Source organism: Poecilia mexicana, unplaced genomic scaffold, assembly GCF_051168715.1.
Source record: "Poecilia mexicana isolate PSO_F unplaced genomic scaffold, ASM5116871v1 scaffold_18, whole genome shotgun sequence".
In the NCBI taxonomy this organism is placed as follows: domain Eukaryota; kingdom Metazoa; phylum Chordata; class Actinopteri; order Cyprinodontiformes; family Poeciliidae; genus Poecilia; species Poecilia mexicana.
In genome coordinates, this window is record NW_028263387.1 from 2,947,272 (window position 1) to 2,965,148 (window position 17,877).

The 17,877-nt window shown below is 40.6% G+C and overlaps 2 protein-coding genes across 2 annotated transcripts; one reads left to right on the forward strand and one right to left on the reverse strand.

Moving 5' to 3' along the window:
- The first annotated feature begins 1,724 nt into the window (after positions 1-1,724).
- Positions 1,725-6,952, forward strand: sox19b (SRY-box transcription factor 19b). Its single transcript, XM_014998139.2, has 2 exons — positions 1,725-2,772; positions 5,323-6,952. The coding sequence occupies exons 1-2, from the start codon at positions 2,123-2,125 to the stop codon at positions 5,582-5,584; spliced, it is 912 nt and encodes a 303-aa protein (XP_014853625.2). The 5' UTR covers positions 1,725-2,122; the 3' UTR covers positions 5,585-6,952.
- A 4,799-nt stretch (positions 6,953-11,751) lies between these two features.
- Positions 11,752-17,680, reverse strand: mpdu1b (mannose-P-dolichol utilization defect 1b). Its single transcript, XM_014998138.2, has 7 exons — positions 17,520-17,680; positions 16,381-16,446; positions 15,302-15,434; positions 15,129-15,214; positions 13,869-13,987; positions 13,149-13,259; positions 11,752-12,624 (listed from the first exon to the last, which is right to left on the reverse strand). Exons 1-7 carry the CDS (start codon positions 17,644-17,646, stop codon positions 12,490-12,492), a joined length of 777 nt encoding a protein of 258 aa, XP_014853624.2. The 5' UTR covers positions 17,647-17,680; the 3' UTR covers positions 11,752-12,489.
- Between the last annotated feature and the right edge of the window lie 197 nt (positions 17,681-17,877).

Below are 17,877 nucleotides of genomic sequence, written 5' to 3' on the forward strand. Positions count from 1 at the left end.
TCAGAAAGGCAGCAGCAGACAAGAAGTCATGCTACCAAGTTAGAAAGTCATAATTTGAGACTTGAGGACATTGCTGTTTGCTCACATTTATATATAAGCAATAAATGTAATTTATGTGTTAAAAATTAATGCCATCAATACAAAATCTTTGTATTGTCAAACGTTCAACATCTCACACCTTTTCTCAGAAATTATATCTTAGGAAAAGAGCTAAAAAAGCACAAATAGAGGCATGGAGGAAGGATAGCCCACAGAATTATAGTCTGCAGAACTTCAGGTAACATTGGAATAACTTTTTTTCATACTATTTATATCAATGGTCTTAAACTCCTGTCCTCCAGGGCTGACTGATGTCCAGCAACCTTTAGACGTCTCTCCACTTCAGCTCACCAGGCTCCAATGCTAACTCATTAGCTGGCCTGCATACTACAGAGGCAATTTCACTGTTTAGTTCAAGTGTGTAGGACAGGGGTGTCAAACTCCAGTCCTCAAGGGCCACTGTCCTGAAGTTTAAGATGTGCCACAGGTACAAAACACTGGAATGAAATGGCTTAATTACCTCCTTCTTGTGTAGATCAGTTCTCCAGAGCCCTGCTAATGACTTAATTATTCTATTCAGGTGTGGTGCAGCAGAGGCACATCTAAAAGTTGCAGGGCAGTGGCTCCAGGACTGGAGTTTGACACCTGTGGTGTAGGACAAGGAACACGTCTGAAAGTTGCAGGACTCTGGCCCTTGAGGAAAGCAGTCTGAGACCACTGATCTATATTTATACGTCTAATCTCAGTTATAGTGAAAAGTGGGTAAAACTCAGTACACAAAGTGACCATTGATCATTCAACATTTCACTATCAACATGGTGAAAAATCTGGCAGTTTTTGAGATATAAATAAAACAGCTATGTATTCTATTTGTCTCTGGAACGATTTTGTCCCTCACTTGTTTTGATTTCATGGTGTCTTGTTGGACTTAAATGTCCATTTCTCAGTTTTCTTTAGTACTGTATGACGTAAAAAAAAACAAAAAAACCTTCAAACTAATTCTTTAGCTTGCTAATTAAATATTTAGTTTGAAACTGATAATTATTAATGAATTAACATGGAAAATGTGATTTTAAAAAATGAACCCCCATTTCTTTTTCTTATGACAGACTAAGTAACCCAAACTATTGCTGTTATTTTTTGACTGTATATTGGCATCCGATAATATACAGCTACTGTCAAACACCTACCTTTCTTAATGAGAAAATGTAATAAAAGGGATTTGCTCATTAGTTATTGATGTTATCAGAAAGCAGTTTTGAACATGTGAACATTAACTGTAGGCCTGCTTGAGCCTTTGTATTTAATGGGTTTGAAGTACTTGATGGTTAAAGTGGAAAAAGTATAACTTCTAAAGTGGTTTGTTTTAAAGTAATGAAGTAGAGTAAAGAAAAAAAATCTTGTTTTGAGAATGAACAATGTGGAAAAACATCTTCTGCAAGTTACTCTTAAATATGGGGAAAAAGTATAACTTCTAAAGTGGTTTGTTTTAAAGTAATGAAGTAGAGTAAAGAAAAAAAATCTTGTTTTGAGAATGAACAATGTGGAAAAACATCTTCTGCAAGTTACTAAGTTATAGGGTCTGTGCCCCCTCCCCATGACACCAGGATCGCCCCGCGGACGGGACGCCTCCTTTCCCCAACTCAGTCATCAACAAGTGTCTCTGCAGCGTCGGAAGCTATTCACATTCAAATGGCCCTCTGGAGCTTTTCGCTTTCCCATTGGTTCCTGCTGATGTGCAGCAGCACAGAGTAGGTTTGTTTGAGCTCCGGGGCAGATGAGTCGCTTCAGTGTGCGATGCTGGGGCCGTTTGACAGCTGCTGGACGTGGAGTTCACACTGCTTCAGTTTAGACAAAACCCACAAACCTGAAGTAGAGAAGTAATGACATCCCCAACAGCATCACACGTAAAGTAGAAAAGGTGGATCTCGCTGAGCTCGTTTTGTTTCCCGGGTGTGACGTGGGTAATTAGCTACTTAATTTAAGTCACCCGGTCTAACCTGCTGGGAAGCAAAAGTTCAAGTTACCGGCTGCTCAGCTGTATTTCACTCACTCCAAGTCATCTTTAACTCATCTGGCCGACATGTACAGCTTGATGGAACACGAACTGAAACCAAACGGTCAGCCTCAGACTCATCAGACCGGGATGTCACCGATCACCGGCAACCTCACCGGGAGTATGGGGACCAATGGGAACTCTCTCCCGAAAACGGCATGTCCACCTGGAGGCGACCCCATGGATAAAGTCAAGAGGCCCATGAACGCTTTTATGGTGTGGTCAAGAGGACAGAGGCGGAAGATGGCTCAGGAGAACCCCAAGATGCACAACTCCGAGATCAGTAAGCGACTGGGAGCCGAGTGGAAACTTCTGACCGATGCTGAGAAGCGGCCGTTCATCGACGAGGCCAAGAGACTCCGGGCCGTCCACATGAAGGAGTACCCCGACTACAAATACAAACCCCGCCGCAAAACCAAGCCGCTGCTGAAGAAGGACGCTCAGGTGGGCAAGTATCCACTGTCAGCAGGGAACCTACTGACGGCAGCGGCCCAGAACCAAGGCGGCAGTCCCCGGATGGAGGGCTACGGCTGGGCTCCCACCGGAGGCTACACCGGTATGCAGAACGAGGCGCTCAGCTACACGCAGCAGCTGCACCGGTACGACCTGTCCGCTCTCCAGTACCCGCCCGCGATGACTGCGGCGCAGACGTACATGAGCGGAGCCAACTCCTACAGGTGGGTGCTCCTCTGTCCGCCTCTCACCACAGCAGGCAGGAAAATCATCTACTCAACTCTGAACTAGCCACAACTTCCACTAACAAAATAAGTCTGCCGCTTTTCACACTTTAATATATTAATATTCTCGGTGCAGGTCAATAAAATAACTTTCATATATATTTCACATATATGCAGTTCATTTACATGGCGCAAATTGAAAATACATGCCGTCTCTAAGCACTCTATACAGTTAAATCTCATACATCCCAGTGAATCCTTGTTATCAAACAGTATATAATTCTTTATTTTAATCATTAAATGTTTTTTTTATTATTGTCATACTATTTTGCAATTGTTTGTGGTACAAAATTCAGACTGTGGACCTAAATCATTTCAAATTAATTTAAAAAGTTTTTATCTAAAGCAATCCAGCAGATTGCATGGAGTGTGTTAATTACTTTATAGTGTGTACTTATTTTTAATTGACAAAAAGCCCTTCCCCAGAAAGTTTGTCAGAAGAACCTGTCAGATTATGCTGCCTGACCACCAGGTTACTGTCCAGCTTGACTTACTGATGGATTTTCAACTCAGTCTTGATTGGTCAACTTTGAACTTATTCTTGCACAGCCTTTGACTTGAGGGCTGTTAAACTGTTTTAGCGTTACACTTCCACATGTCTGCACTTTAATTTTCAGTGCAGATGTGCCTTTCATGATTTGGATATTAAATTCACTTCCATTGTTACATTGGCTTGAAAATGGTTTGAATTTAATGTAAAGCGCTGGACCATTATTACCATTATTTAACAGATTTAAATGATGGCCCAGTCGGGTTATGATTCAGTCCCTGAGAGAGTTTGGAACATGGAACAGAGTTCTGTCTGTTGCCTACTTGTTATGCTGGAGGCTGTGATTTTGGGCTGGGTCCTGCCTGGAATGTTGATCAAGCGGACTTGATGACGGGCAGGGCTGCTCTGTGTGTGGCCACCCACAGTTTCTTTGAAACTATTGTCCTAAGTGATCGGAAAGCTTTGTCTTCTATTTAAATTTCCTCAAACTATAGACTGTGTGCACTGAGAAACATACTGATCTTAATCCAGCAGTGATGCTCCGTTTCAGTGTTTTTTTTTTTCTTTTTTTTTTGTTTTAAAAGCCATTACTGTCTTGTACAAATTTGTTGTTTGGTGTAATATTTGGTTTCTTTATACTCTTAAGTGGCCTTCTAACATCTACAAATTCTGGCGCTCAGCCCAAAGTACGCTACACTAGTTTATTCAAGAGCTCCAGTTCAGACTGGGATTTTCTTGTTGTTCTCTAGAGTTGTGTAGAGATGCTGTCAAGTCTTTTTTTGCCTACAGAAGTTGGCTGTCAGAGTTTGGCTTTGAATGGGGAGATTTTTTTATTTTTTTTTTACAATAAGCACATTGGATTTTTTTTCATGGATCAAATTTAGAGAGTGGTTTTAGACATTGACTGATACATAAACTGTTGAAATTCTTTAGTAGAATCAGCTGGCTGAGGAAACATGCACTGGCCACAACTGTTAGAAAGTTCTTGAGGTGTAGCATACTGCTGTGATCTACAATCATTTATTAGATGGTCTTTTCCATAAAAGAATACTCATAAGAAACGTGATCCCATGTGTGAGGAATTGGAACACGTTGGATGGTCTACCTCTGAACTGACTGGCTGCTGGCAGATTTTGTGTACACTCTTCCTCCTTTGCTTGGAAATGCATCAATCATCTCCTCATTCTGGCTTCCTATTTTTGCTGTCATCTTCTAAAGACTTCAGTAAGTCTTCTATGATATCACAAATGGGGAAACAGTCATGTGTGCATGATGCTGTGCACTCAAATCTTGTGCAGAATTGTTGAAGACTTGGCAATGGAATGGATGAAGAGGTTTCTAATTTCTTGTGGGTAAATCCTGTTTAGACAGACATGAGGAATGAAGGCTTGCAGTTTGTAGGGTGTGTTGAGGTAAAGACGATCCCTGCCTTGCCTTAACACGCAGCTGCAAGTCACGATTGATGCGCCATTTTCCTGGCCTATGTGGTGCAATTTCTCGTTCTGAACTGGAATTTTATTTTCAGCTCCTGCACTGTTCTACATGGCAAAAAATGTCAATTAGTGGAAGTGAAGCCACCTTGTTTCCACAGTAAAATGGAAGCTATAGACTCATAAATCGGCAAATAATTTTAATTTAGTAAAATTGAAACTAGACTTTTTTTTTTTTTTTTTTTTTTTTTTTAACCTTTAATTTTTGGGACCCAAATGGTTCAGAGTTCAGGTGTATTTAATAGATTCATGTCCGCACTCATACCCCAAGTTAAATTCTACAACGTTCCACTTTCAGCCTTTATCATTCATCTTGAATGAATTTGTGTTCTTCATAGTTCTGCATTTTGTGGTTGGTACAAAATGCTGCCAAACCACATTAATACTAATATTAAGCCCATAGTGGTGCAGGTGCAAAGCTTCTCAAACTCAATGCTCTAGTTCTAATCTCTGTACCAACAAAAATAAAAAAGTGTGGGTTTAATTTGTTGCGTTTTCTCTCTCCTGCAGTCCCATGTCATACAGCAGCAGTCCTCAGCAGCTGAGCCCGGTGAACATGCCCATGGTGAAGGCAGAACCGGTGGCCCATTCGCCCTCAACAGGAACGCCGAACCACCACCGAGGGGCTTTGCAGGGGGATCTCAGGGACATGATCAGCATGTACATTCCTGGACCTGGAGGGGATTCCTCCGATCCCACAACTGCACAAAGGGGCTACACCAGTGTCCAGCAGCACTACCTCAGTGGAACGGTGCCACTTACGCACATTTAGAACAGAAGTGGGAATCCTGGGGTGGTATTGGGAATGAGAAAAGCAGCTGATGCACAGGGACTTGAACAAGAGAATGACGTGAGGAGTCCTACAGGACGGAACTAGACCATTATAGCTGGTGCATGTTTTAACCTCAGTCGTTGGGTTTTGGACTATTTGACGAAACATGCCTTTGAGTCTTAGGTTAATGGTCCGGTTTGTTGACAGACGGGACCAGCACACACTGTCCCTCAACTGCTGTAGTTGCATGCGGGTTCAGGGCTTACCGCTTTAGCGCCCTGGTAAAGAGTGCAAGGCTAACCTTTCCCAGCCTCTGTGGTCTTCATGACTCATTGTGGACAATCACTGGTTGACTGCACTTATTACAAAAGGTTTAACATATGCCCTGCAGCCCAGAATTTCTTGCCACAGAGTCATTCTTCAAAAAAAATAAAAAATAAAAGCACAAATGGAGATGAGCTTTGGAACCTCCTCCTCCCCCACCACCACTCCCTCATTTGATGTCATTAACTGTTACTGGGTCTATGATGATTCAGAGGCAGAAAAAATGCACAACTTTTTAAATCTTTTTAACTTTGTGCACTGGATTTGGCTTTCCGCTTCTTTCTCCCTTTGTAGATTTTTCCCAGTTGAAATCCTGTGTGCTGACGCACCTGTTGGACAATCAGCACCAGAACTACAGGAAACAAGAGCAATCGGAGTTCCATCTGTGTTTTGCTCAAAATGTATCTGAAACATGGAGCAGGGCCTTGTTCACATCAAATCAATGGAATCCACTTTTGGATTTGAGATGTTCTATTTTCTGCATTTGAATTTTATTTGTGGTTAGTTTGTTTTAGAATCATTCTCTGCATGTAAATATCCATTGTTCTGCCAGTGTGTTATCACTTTTCTCTGGGCTGGAGTTAAAACATTTCAGAGAAGTCATATTTCTGTTAGTATAGAATAAAAGGCTGGATAAACCTCTCCTTAAAAAATAAAGATTAATCAGTTACTATATATATATTTTTCCCATCATTTTTCTATGAAGTCAAGGTTGTTTCTGGCAGAGCAGGAGTCCGATCAGCTTGCACACACAGGATGTCGAATGTGGTTAAAACACTTCTGCTGGAAACCAAGCAGACACTGGGAATGAATACCAAAAGTGTTTGAAAATCACTCCTGTTACACTAATATCTGAATGTTTACATTACTACCCACATATATAAAAAGGTAACTTTTATACTGAATACTTTGTAGAGTATGTGTAAGTGTATGCAAATGCTGCATTGTAGAGTCACAGGAAACACTGTTGTAAATATTGTCCATATTTTTAGGCTCTAATGCAGAGTCTTGGTTGCTTTTTGATTAAAACTCTTTTATGACACACTTGTCAGTTACTTTTTTTTTTTCCCCAGAACTAGTAAGGTTCTCTTGCTGTATGTTTTATTGGGTCCTGAGCACATACCAACTCTAATGTTGTGAAAGATGTGTATTATATATATATATATATATATATATATATATTTTTTTTTTCCCAAAAGGGCAGAAAATAATTTATGTACCATTAGGAGCTAAACAAAGTGTGAACTTGTGATGCATTTCATTGTCCTAAAGGTCACCCTGATTTCTCTGTGGTTGTTAAACTGATGTGGAAAAGTCCACAGTAATACTCATTATGGGAGAGGGCTTGGATTCTTCACAAGTTTAAAAACGTCTCGGTCTGCGAGGTGTTAAAATGTGCCGATTGATCAGAAAACCAGTGAAGTGTCCAGGTTGCCGGGTAATGGCAGTTTGGCATCCATGCAGTCCAGTGGCAGGTGAATCTAGAATGCTGTAAGTGGTGGTGGAACTGGTGCAGCTATATTTCTACCTGTACTTAACATGACCCTCATTATTTCGACTGGCAGTAATATAAATGTCCCAGCATTAAAAAAATGCAAGTGTCACAATAACCTGATAGAACCAGTGGCTCCTGACGCCCATGTTTTGTGCCAGTGCATGCATCTCAAATTTTGGAACATTTGATGCACATCTGGTGTTTCCTTCACTTGCAGTTCTGTTTTGAACATTTATCCCAAAAAAGGAAATTTGAGTTCTTATTGGCTCCTCTTTCAGAGATTCTTCATTGCTGATAAAAGGGTAGAGTGGGTTTCATGTAGTGGTCTGTGCTGCAGTGGCTCTGTTGAAGCCTCTGACTGAAAACCATCTGTAGACTTGCAGTATTTATGAAGCATCATTTTTGCACATTCAGCTCCAGAGCCGTCCCCACAGTAGAGCAGGCTTTCAGCAGCTTGTTCAGCTGTTTCAGTGCTTGGTTGCCTCAACAGATGTTGCCAGAGGAGATTCCATCCTCCATGACGGACTAGAAGATGAACATTGGCTTCCCGAAGTACAATCTGCTCCGTCCCTGGTTGAAAACGGCAGCGCTGCAGTTCCAGTTCAGTCTGTCCAGATGAATACAAGGTATTTTTACTTCCTCTCCCTTCATGGTAATAGCGTGTGACACTTTGAAATGTCAATTAGCCTCTTCCGCTTGTAACTCTCTGGTTGCTAAGGTTACAAAACAAGCCTAAAGTGTTGACAAAACAGCAGAAAACTTTCACAGAATCTAAACCAGATTAAAAACATTTTAAAGTGTGAAAAATATTTTAAGATATAGAAATACATTTAACGGCACTACTGCAACAAGTTGCCACTCAGCATTTTTGTCCATAGTGGATGTTTGGAACTCACTACCAGTTTGGTTGCTTTATTTTGTCAGGAGTTATATGGTCTCATAACCTTTAGCAGACTGATAGGAAGCTACAGTCATTGCTAAGTCCTTCATGGCAAACTGTTAATACAGCTGCAAACTCAACTTCAGCTTTTATTGGACTGACTGCTCATGCTCCCTCCATGGTGCTTCTTCCCATCCTACAAAAAGTTTGGGTACAAAATGTTTTCCCCACACACTTTGTGAATTTTTGTGATATTAAGCATTTTCAGATCCTCCTTAGTGACCTGGTGACGACCTGTTAGATTTTGACAATAGAACTGAAAGCCATTTTATAATCAGTTATAAAATGATTATTTTATAACTGATTATAAAATAATCATTTTATAATCAGTTATAAAATGGACCTGAAAGCACCCAGGTCCAAATGGACCTGGGTGCTTTCAGGTCCATTTGAAATATAACATAAAAAAATCTGATCAGATGTTCACAGCAGATTCCAGATGTGATTCCTCCAGAAAAAAAACAAACAAAAAAAAACTTGTTGAATATCAGAGGGTTGGTAGGAAACCACAGGAAACTGACATCAAACTATAAACCAAAGCAGAATTAATCTAAAACTGTTTTCGACTAGATAAAATACAAATATTTTTTAGAGTAATAACTATGAGATGTATCTTATGTAATTTCCTGACTCCTGTAAGGCTGCATTAGTCTGAAGTGGAGGAGCTGGTTCCACAGGTTCCACTGCCTGCAGCTCTCACGGATCTGCACCAGCCCACATTTCTTTAAGAAGAAAACACGGGTGGGGAGGTTCGTGGAGATCTGAGGGGGGTCTTATAGTGTCTCCAATGATTATTTACTTTCTTATCTTTAACCTGTTTTAAAATTCACTTTCCTCTTTTCCCTCCCTTTCCCTTTCAGCAGCCATCCTCCTCCTCCAGGACTCTCCTTAGAAAACTGGCCGTAATTGGCCGTTTCGGAGGCGCATTGTCTGTGGCTTTTCAGGCCGCAGGTGCATATAGTAAAGCCGCAGTCTCCGCTCCTCCCCTGGGCGTCTTTGTTCCCTCGCCCCGCTTCCCTCACTCCCCCACCGAGCAGAAAATTAGGGCTGCTTTCTGGGGGGCTGCGTCCTCGGGCTTAACCCTTTCATCGACCGTTGCCTTTCTCATGGAAATAGGAGGGAACCCCACACCGGCTAATCGGTCACCGAGGGGAGGGGAGAGGAGAAAAACGGAGGGCATGGAGATCAGCAGCAGGGAGGGAGAAGGAGCTGAGAACAGATGCTGGACACGGAGAGAGCCAGAGTTCCTCAGACAGCCCATCCTGTCTCTGCTGCTGCCAAAACCCGGTCTGTAACTGCAGCATGTAATAAAGATCTGCAACACTGATTACTGCGTACAGACAGCTGCTGCTAGTGGTTTATTGGCAAAATCATTCAGAATGTTTTCTACTGGGACTAGTGGGAGCAACTTCCTCTTAAGGTTGGATCTCATGCCAACACTGTTTCTAGATCCTAAGAAGGCATGTTTCTATAGACACCAATATTATGGTTAGGGTTGGATTTAGCATCTCGCTAAAGGTGCAACAAGTCCATTTTCCATTCAGATAAAATCAGTTCAGTTCAACTAATGTCAGAGTATCAAACTATAGCAATAAACTAACAACATATAACAAGTAAGTTGTTACTTATTTGTCAGAATTAGAATCATAAGTGTTAGAGGTGTTATAAGGCTCCTGTTTCAATTAAAAAACAACAACAACAACAACAACAAAAAAACAACAGGATTTGTGATGTATTTGAGCCTGGAAGCTGGAATTCCCAGTTAGAACTGGGACGTTTCCAGTGGAACACCTGTTGTTGGAATTACCATTTTGAATGCTATAGGAAGCCCAGTCCACTGAGAAATTATGATTTTAACTCTCAGTGGAAATCTACAGTTAAGTAAAGTTTAGTGTAAGTTTAGCACAGTATTAAATATACAACAGAAACAATAGAAATATGGAAAATGCAGAGATTATTAAAAATAAAAAAACTGTTGAGGAACACAGAGCTGGTGGAATAAAGAAAGATGTGCATAGAATTAGAGACCTTAGTGTGGAAACTCGTGGCAAAAATTTATCCATAACCTAGCAAATGACACAACTGGCTATTCTGAAAATACTTTTTACTGGAAGATGAACTTAAACTAACACAGAACTACGTCACCATGTTTGGAGCAAAAACATTTGTTCTTTCACTGTCAGTTATTCCCTCTCTGATAAAATCCAAAGAATCTATGCTATTTTTCCTTACATAATTTTTTACGGCTGTGCTGTGACAAGAAGGGGGAGATCTAAAAATATGCATCACTTGTCCAGCGTCCCACTGAAGGGGAGCACAAACCGGGGTTGTTTTGACAGTGGTCAGTGGGAGGGCAGGGATGAGGCAGGGAGAAGGGTGAGTGCAAAGGAGGCGGAGAGCATGTCAATGGAGGGATTTTCTGCTCCAGTACATCACATTGCCCGGCAACAGGCAGTGAAGCTTCAACAAGTGGTTGCCATGGATGTGGTGAGAGTGACTTAGGAGTCCACAAAGAGCGGTGGTCATTCTCAGTGTTTGTGAGTTTCGTCTGCTGGAAAGGGTAGTAGTCACCAAACAGGAGACAATCCGGTCATAACCTGTTTGAAGTGAACAGAACTCAGTGGAAGATTCTACTGGGTCAAACATTTATTCATGAGCAGCTGGTTTTCCTTCTTAAGTGAAAACTGTGGCAGGTAGGAGAGGAGGAATTAGAAACAGCTCCTACTGAGAAAGACAGGAATATTTAGAGTATCGCTGCCACTGGGAAAGCTGTCATAAAAACCCATCCAGAAATGTTCAGCCTAGACACGGTGAGGTTGAATCTGCAATATGCAACATATGTGTAATGCTCATAAATGATAGAATACATTTTTTTAAGCATTGCTTAAAAATAAACAGAGTTGAATTTAGGTCCAATAAGAGAATGCACAATTCAGTCAAAATGATCTCGGTATATTATAATTCAGAGGGGAAAAACATCAGACAAGGAAAAGCTGACAAAAGAAACGTCAACAGAAATTCACATAGGAAGAGTTTGCTGCAAAGAAAGGACAAAGGAGTAATTTCATTTAATGCATCAAATAAGAGAAGAGAAATTAAAAGGATCTATTGTTGAAATAAGAATCTCAACATTTTTTTTCTTGCTGATATGAAATCAGAACAAACGTTTATTTGCTAAACACCAGAATAATGAGAGAAAATGTTTAAAGGCCATTTTTATGACTTTATTCAAAGTCAAAATCTTAAAATGCATGTCTTGTTTTATTATAGGGTATGTAAACTTCTGGTTTCAACTGTATCCATCCATCTCTCTGTCAGACTGAGCTCCATGGTAACACAAACAAATAGAAAAAAAAACTAATTTAAAGTGGAAAAAGCACCAAAGAACTTGAGAAAAACTGCAATAAGTTCAATTTCAATTATGCTTTTATGTATTGAAGAAGTACAGTAGATCATAAATCAGTCAGAGGTGTTTGGGTCAGAACCGGGTCACCAGCCGAACTCAGGATCCACTTCAGCTTGATGATTCACTTCCTGACAGTCAGCTCTGCTTTATGGCGACTCTAACGCAGAACTTCCTCCTTTACAGCAACATAACGATGTCGAGCCCAATTACACGCCGGCGGAGCGGTGGCGTGTGAAAAGCTGCAGGCGTGGTTTCAGTTCATTGATTCTAAAGCTTTTTACATCAGATTCAAAAGAAAAACAGACTGGAACTGCAGCAGCAACTCCAGTTATTTGGAAATTGAATATTCATACTCTTTCAATACATATAAAGATTTCAATTAACAAAAGAAAAAAAAAAACAGTCACGATTTCCAGATTATAATGGGATTTTACGTGGGAAAACGAACAGAAACAAAAGCTCACACAGAACTTTTTTATTAATCTGATCGTCAGAACAGGTCGTCATGATGAGGAATGTTTCCCTGGAATGTGATCACTGGGTGATGATGGGGGAGCGGTGCGAGCCCCGGCTGACAGTCATGAAGCCAGAAGCTGCACATCATCACTCTGGTCTGGAAAAGTCATCTCTTCCTGAAGCGGAACATTAGTGCTGCTCCGCTCGCTGTCTGTGAGCTCCTCGGGTTTTGAAGAAGAGAAATTCGAAAACCGCTCATAAACAACACGACAGCTGTCCGCCGTTTACTCCCTCTTCTTCTTCTTCTTCTTCTTGTGTTCAGGGCTGCTGTTCCAGTAGTAGAGGACCTGCAGAGTGATGATGCCGTTGCATGTAGAGGATATGACGTACGTCAGAGCCATCAGCGAATCCCCGGTTTCCTGGGAGAAGACAACATTCGATTCTCTTCAGTTTATTTCTATAGCAAAAAATGTCACAACAAATGTTGTCTCATGCACTTTACAAAAATAATGATAGTAATAATCATTTCAGTTGACATGCATTGCCATTGATCCTAGTTATTAAACAGTACAGTATGCTCTTAATTATTCAAAGTAGATTAAAAAGTTTAATACTTTGTTTCTTTTTCTTTGTTTGTTATGTCATTTTTTAAATTTAAATTTAATTTTTCTCATTCATTAATTAAATGTACCACACCATGTATTTTTTAGTTTTATATTAAATACATTTCTATTAATTTTTTTTTAAGTTTCTAACCAATGGAAACCCAGCAGATCATCAAGTCACTGACTTAAGAACAAGAGATTCACCACTCAGAAAAAATACACCGATGATGAAATGGGCTCTAAATTGTGTTCAACTTGTTTAATGTGAGCTTAATGAGAACCTCCCTCTGCTCCTCCGTCAGAACAGGAACAAAGATGGAGGACGAGTCTGTTCTCACCTGCAGGGAGGTGAAGATCCGAGCGAGCGATCCGGCAAACAGCAGGAAGACGGAGATGGCAGACAGCTGGCCCGTGTGTCCATTACGGAAGTTGGTTGCAGCCTGGATCAGCTGGAATGGTCAGACAGAGTCAGAGTCAGTCGGACATTTGCAGTAACATCGCCATCGGCCCAGGGTCATTTTTAACACATCGTATCGGTCTGGATCAATAAAACTGGGCCGATATCAACAGCCGATATGCATGTCCGCCTTGTTTCCAGAGAGATTTGGTCACGTGACATTGATAGAGATTCAGCACAGGATTATGGGAGTTTAACTTAAGCAGAGAAGCAGTGGTGAAGTCAGCAGTGTGGTCGTTTTTTTCTCAAGGTGTCGAAGGTGTTGGGGAATATATATACTATCAGATAATATTGGTTATTGGCCATAACAGCAAAATTAATATATGGTATCAATATTAACCAAAATGTTCACATCAGTGCCTCCCTACTCAGCAGAGTGTCTGTAGATGCTGCAGTAAGCCGGTTTCCTTCACTTATAACTGATATTCAAACTATTCTGCATTTCATGCCTGTTCATTCTGTTTGTCCCACTCATGCATATATAAAAAAATAAATAACTCAGAAAACTCATATAGCTACAATTAATACCAGGTCAGTAACTTGTCAGCATGTTAGAGGCCAGGCAGTGTGATGCAGAGAGACATGTGGAGGGTTTGCTCACCCTGCCGATGATGATGGCTGGCATGTTGAAGGCCTGCATGCTGGTGACCACCGACATGGGAGTGACTGGAGACAGGAGGACGCCCAGCAGGACGAAATATACCACCAGAAACAAGAGACCTGGACGACAAGTACAGACGTTTAGCTCAATGTCCAACAGATTGGTGTTTATCTGACCTTATCTTTACTGAACCTAAACATGATTTTAAATGTTTTAAGCACTTTAACCAAATCTATCCATCCATATACTCAGCAGCCACTGTAACTACCAGCAGAGCACCGACATGTCGGCCAGTCCATTTATCTGATTTCCTTCATTTTGAGCCATTAGTCGATACTTTGATGTGAAACTGATCTTATCTTCAGTTCTTATCAACCGTAGTAAAGGTCTGAAAATCAGCCACTTTCCCCTTTAGCTCTGCTATTAGCTATTAGCTGTTAACAATAGTCACACCACTGCTGGCAACTTAGTGACTTTCACTATATTTAGCAACTTTACAAACGAAAAAAAAAATGGTTTTGACCTTAATCTGTATTAGCAGGTTGTTTTTTTATTTTTTAAAAGATCGATACCACTGGGTTACAAAGAAATATTTTTTGAAAGTTGTCTTTGTTTTTTCAACTAAGACTATTTTGCCCCACTGAATCCAAAAATGACATCCATGTTTCCCAATCAGGTCAGGTTTTTATTCTAATTTGATTTTGAGAAATCTGATCTTCTGACTAAATTGATGACATTTTTGTGACATCATCAGTTCATTTCTGTTAATATTTCTCATCCAAAAAAAGTTTTAGGAGAGTAAAAGAATTGTTTTCCAACAGAGTGTATTAATTAAATGTTACAAACTTGGATTTCTGTAAATTGAATAATAAACACTGATCAGGGTAACTACATGTGAGTTGAACATTACGTCTTCATTGTGTAAAATTCTCCGTCTCTGTCCTGTCCTGATGGAATCTCTCCTCCTGCTCATCACTCACTGATCAGATTCTGCAGATGTGAGAACAAGTCCTGCATTTTGATGCTCATGTTGCTCCAAAGTTCAGAAAGTTGACCTGGTTGAGCAAAACCAATGTGATTTTAGGATTCAGCTCATCAACATGACCCTAAAACAGATGAAAAACCCCAGACAATATTTTGGCTGATGACCAGTGTAACTGGTCAACAGCAGACAACCACAATCAGAAGTAACTGCAGTAAACCCATTTACAACAGTGAGAGGACAGTACAAGTCAGTTGTGACAGTGTGTCTGGTCTCACCTATGCCGGTTCTTCTTCCATAATGCTGGATGAGGAAGCCGATGGTGACCGTCTGAAGCATGAGGAACAGAGCCTCACCCCAGGCACTGTGGCCACATTCAGCATGTTACTTCAACCATCAAACCAAAAAGTAGAGATAAGCAACACAGAGTTAAAGTGCATGAGGTCCAGACCTGAAGGGGAACTTGTTGGACATGCTGTAGACCATTGTTCCAGTGATGGCTAGCAGCTCCAGGAGCACAGAATTGAAGCTCAGCCCCTCTGCACTCTTTGCTCTCATCAGTTTTATGATCTGAGGTAATTTCACTGTGAACAGCGGAAGCAGAAATGTTACAGATGTTACAGATATACACAAGAGGACGTTTATCTAAAGAGATCCTAAATCCATTTTTGTCTAGAAGAGTGGAGGAGATAACTAAAGTTAAGCAGCACCCACAAGGAAAAGAGGTGAATTGGTTCAGATCAGATGAGAAAGAAAAACGTCCGATGCAGCCTGCAGAGGACAGCTGGTGGACGTCAGGAGGCGTTAGCCACTAGATTTAGATTCTTCTGACTGAAAAATTAACGTTTTGAACCTGCCATGCTAAAACCTTGACTTGAATCTAATCCAGAACCGGTGAAGAGTGCTAAAGATTAGATTAGGGTGATGGCAGGGAGGCCTTCCAACCTGAACTTAAAGTTGTACTTCCAGCAGACGGCATCCTCAGCATGTGTTGGGTTTCAAAAAGAAATGATCTTATGTTTGCATAATAAATTAAAACAGGTTATATCAACCTCTGGAGGCTAAATGCCTTTAAATTTTGAAATGAATTTATTCTTCTCCCTGCTGCCCATCAGGCTGGGATTGATCAGGACAGCAGGCCTGGGCTGCCATGACGATCACTGCGGTTGCTTCTCAGCAAAACTAATTAATTCTTTCAACAAAACAAAAAAAAAAGGAAAAAAGAAAAGAAAAAGAAAGAAAGAAAGAAAACAACAATAAAAAAATGCTGAACTGAATTTGCAATTTAAAGTCTAGCTGTTAGGTAGGCTAAAATTACCCTGAACTGTCTGAATGGATATTTGTATCACAAAAAAAAAGCTTTACCTAAATTTAAAGTCAAACTTTAGCGCCAATCCCAATTAATCACAGGAACAATGAATTGGTTGAATATTTTTGTTAATATATCTGAGGAGAGACACAACTCAGCTTTATTTAAACAGTTATGGTTTAAGACAGAAATAAAAAGATTAACAGAAATAAATGATTTACCCAGCACTGATCCCAGGATGATGCCGATCCCCAGGGCTTTGCTCAGTACAATCTTCAGACATGGTACTGGTCCAAAAAAACAAACAAAAAAACAAAGAGGAACACAGTCAATAGAGTGGAGATAATCAGTCATTTGATTTGACCCGGAATCGTCCAGATAAATGGAAGTAGATCTCTGTTTGGGTTAGAGCTGCTCCATGTGACCTTATGGACCAACATGATCTCATTCTGAATTTGCGCAACAGAATATGAAGTGAAAAGCAACATGAACCCAGGTTGTAGCAGAACATTATTCACAACACCACAGTCCTGCAGGCCTGGTTTCACTTCACCACGCATCAGAGTCCTGGAAGGAAGTAGGGACAGGTCAACATCGCCCTCTGCTGGGCAAATGGCAGAGGGATCTTGGGTTAAAAACGGTATTGGGAAAGATGAAAGTGAACAAGTGCTGAAAATGATTCAAGTGTTAAAAGTGTCTGACATCATGCCGCCGCTACTGGCTTATGGATGGAGGCACAGTGTAGTTTGGCAGATTACACAGCAGATGATGTGAAAAGTAATAAATGATGGAGAGATGAATACAAACGTAACATTTTTTCTTCAACAAAAAGCAGAGTCTGCAGTCAACTGAGAAACTACTTTGAACATTTTGCTGAAGGCAGTCAGAAATGTTTGACTCAAGTCATTCAACAAGGAAACGCGTGCACGTTTCTGAATATGAAGAAAGTTGTTTAAAAATCCCTCATTATTCTGCCATTTAGAATGTATTAATAATTTAGGTATGGCTGAGGTAAAGCAGGAAACGTCTGGTTTGATTTAATGTCGGAGAGAAGAAACAGCATTTTCATACGGAGAGTGAACTATCTAGTTTTAACTGCATTTCCAGGGTTTAAGCTCCCATTCATTTCCAAATCTGCTGTGTTTAAACTGCTGCAGCCCGGAGAACTGTGACGTGGGCTTCCGGTTGAGCAGCTTTCCCTGAATGCTCCCGCAACTGAATGAGGAACTTGTCTGCATATCTGGTGTTCAAACAAAAACATGAACAGACAAGCAATAAATCCCGGAAGACTTCACACCTAATTGCCACCATCATCACGAGACACCTTGGACTGGAGGAAATGACGAAACCGAACACTCACCGTCCAGAAAGTCGAAATCCAGAAAGAACTTATCGTAGCAATTTTCTGGCATAAAATATGCCACTAATATTCCCCTAAAAGGATCCATAAATGATTCCCCTCTCGGATAACCTGACGTATCTGCCATATTCGATGACGTTACTCTTGATTGTGTTACCGTCACAAGTCCCCGGGAGTTTCAGTGAAATACAAAGGTTCCGCTGGAGCTTCTCACTCGTAATTGTTCTCATTGATGGATGTAGGAACTTCCATAGTGTGGCTGAAAAGGAAAATGCAACATTACAGTTGTTTTAATGGAAATGTCACAATTTAAAAAGAAAGAAAGAAAAAGACTGAATTGTAGCCAATGAATATAATT

Coding starts and splice junctions, on each gene's coding strand:
- mpdu1b (XM_014998138.2), bottom strand. CDS start 17,646: ATGGCAGATACGTCAGGTTATCCGAGAGGGGAATCATTTATGGATCCT. Junction 16,447..17,519: donor GGATTTCGACTTTCTGGACG/GTGAGTGTTCGG, acceptor TTTTTGGACCAG/TACCATGTCTGAAGATTGTA. Junction 12,625..13,148: donor GGATCTTCACCTCCCTGCAG/GTGAGAACAGAC, acceptor GTCTTCTCCCAG/GAAACCGGGGATTCGCTGAT.
- sox19b (XM_014998139.2), top strand. CDS start 2,123: ATGTACAGCTTGATGGAACACGAACTGAAACCAAACGGTCAGCCTCAG. Junction 2,773..5,322: donor AGCGGAGCCAACTCCTACAG/GTGGGTGCTCCT, acceptor TCTCTCCTGCAG/TCCCATGTCATACAGCAGCA.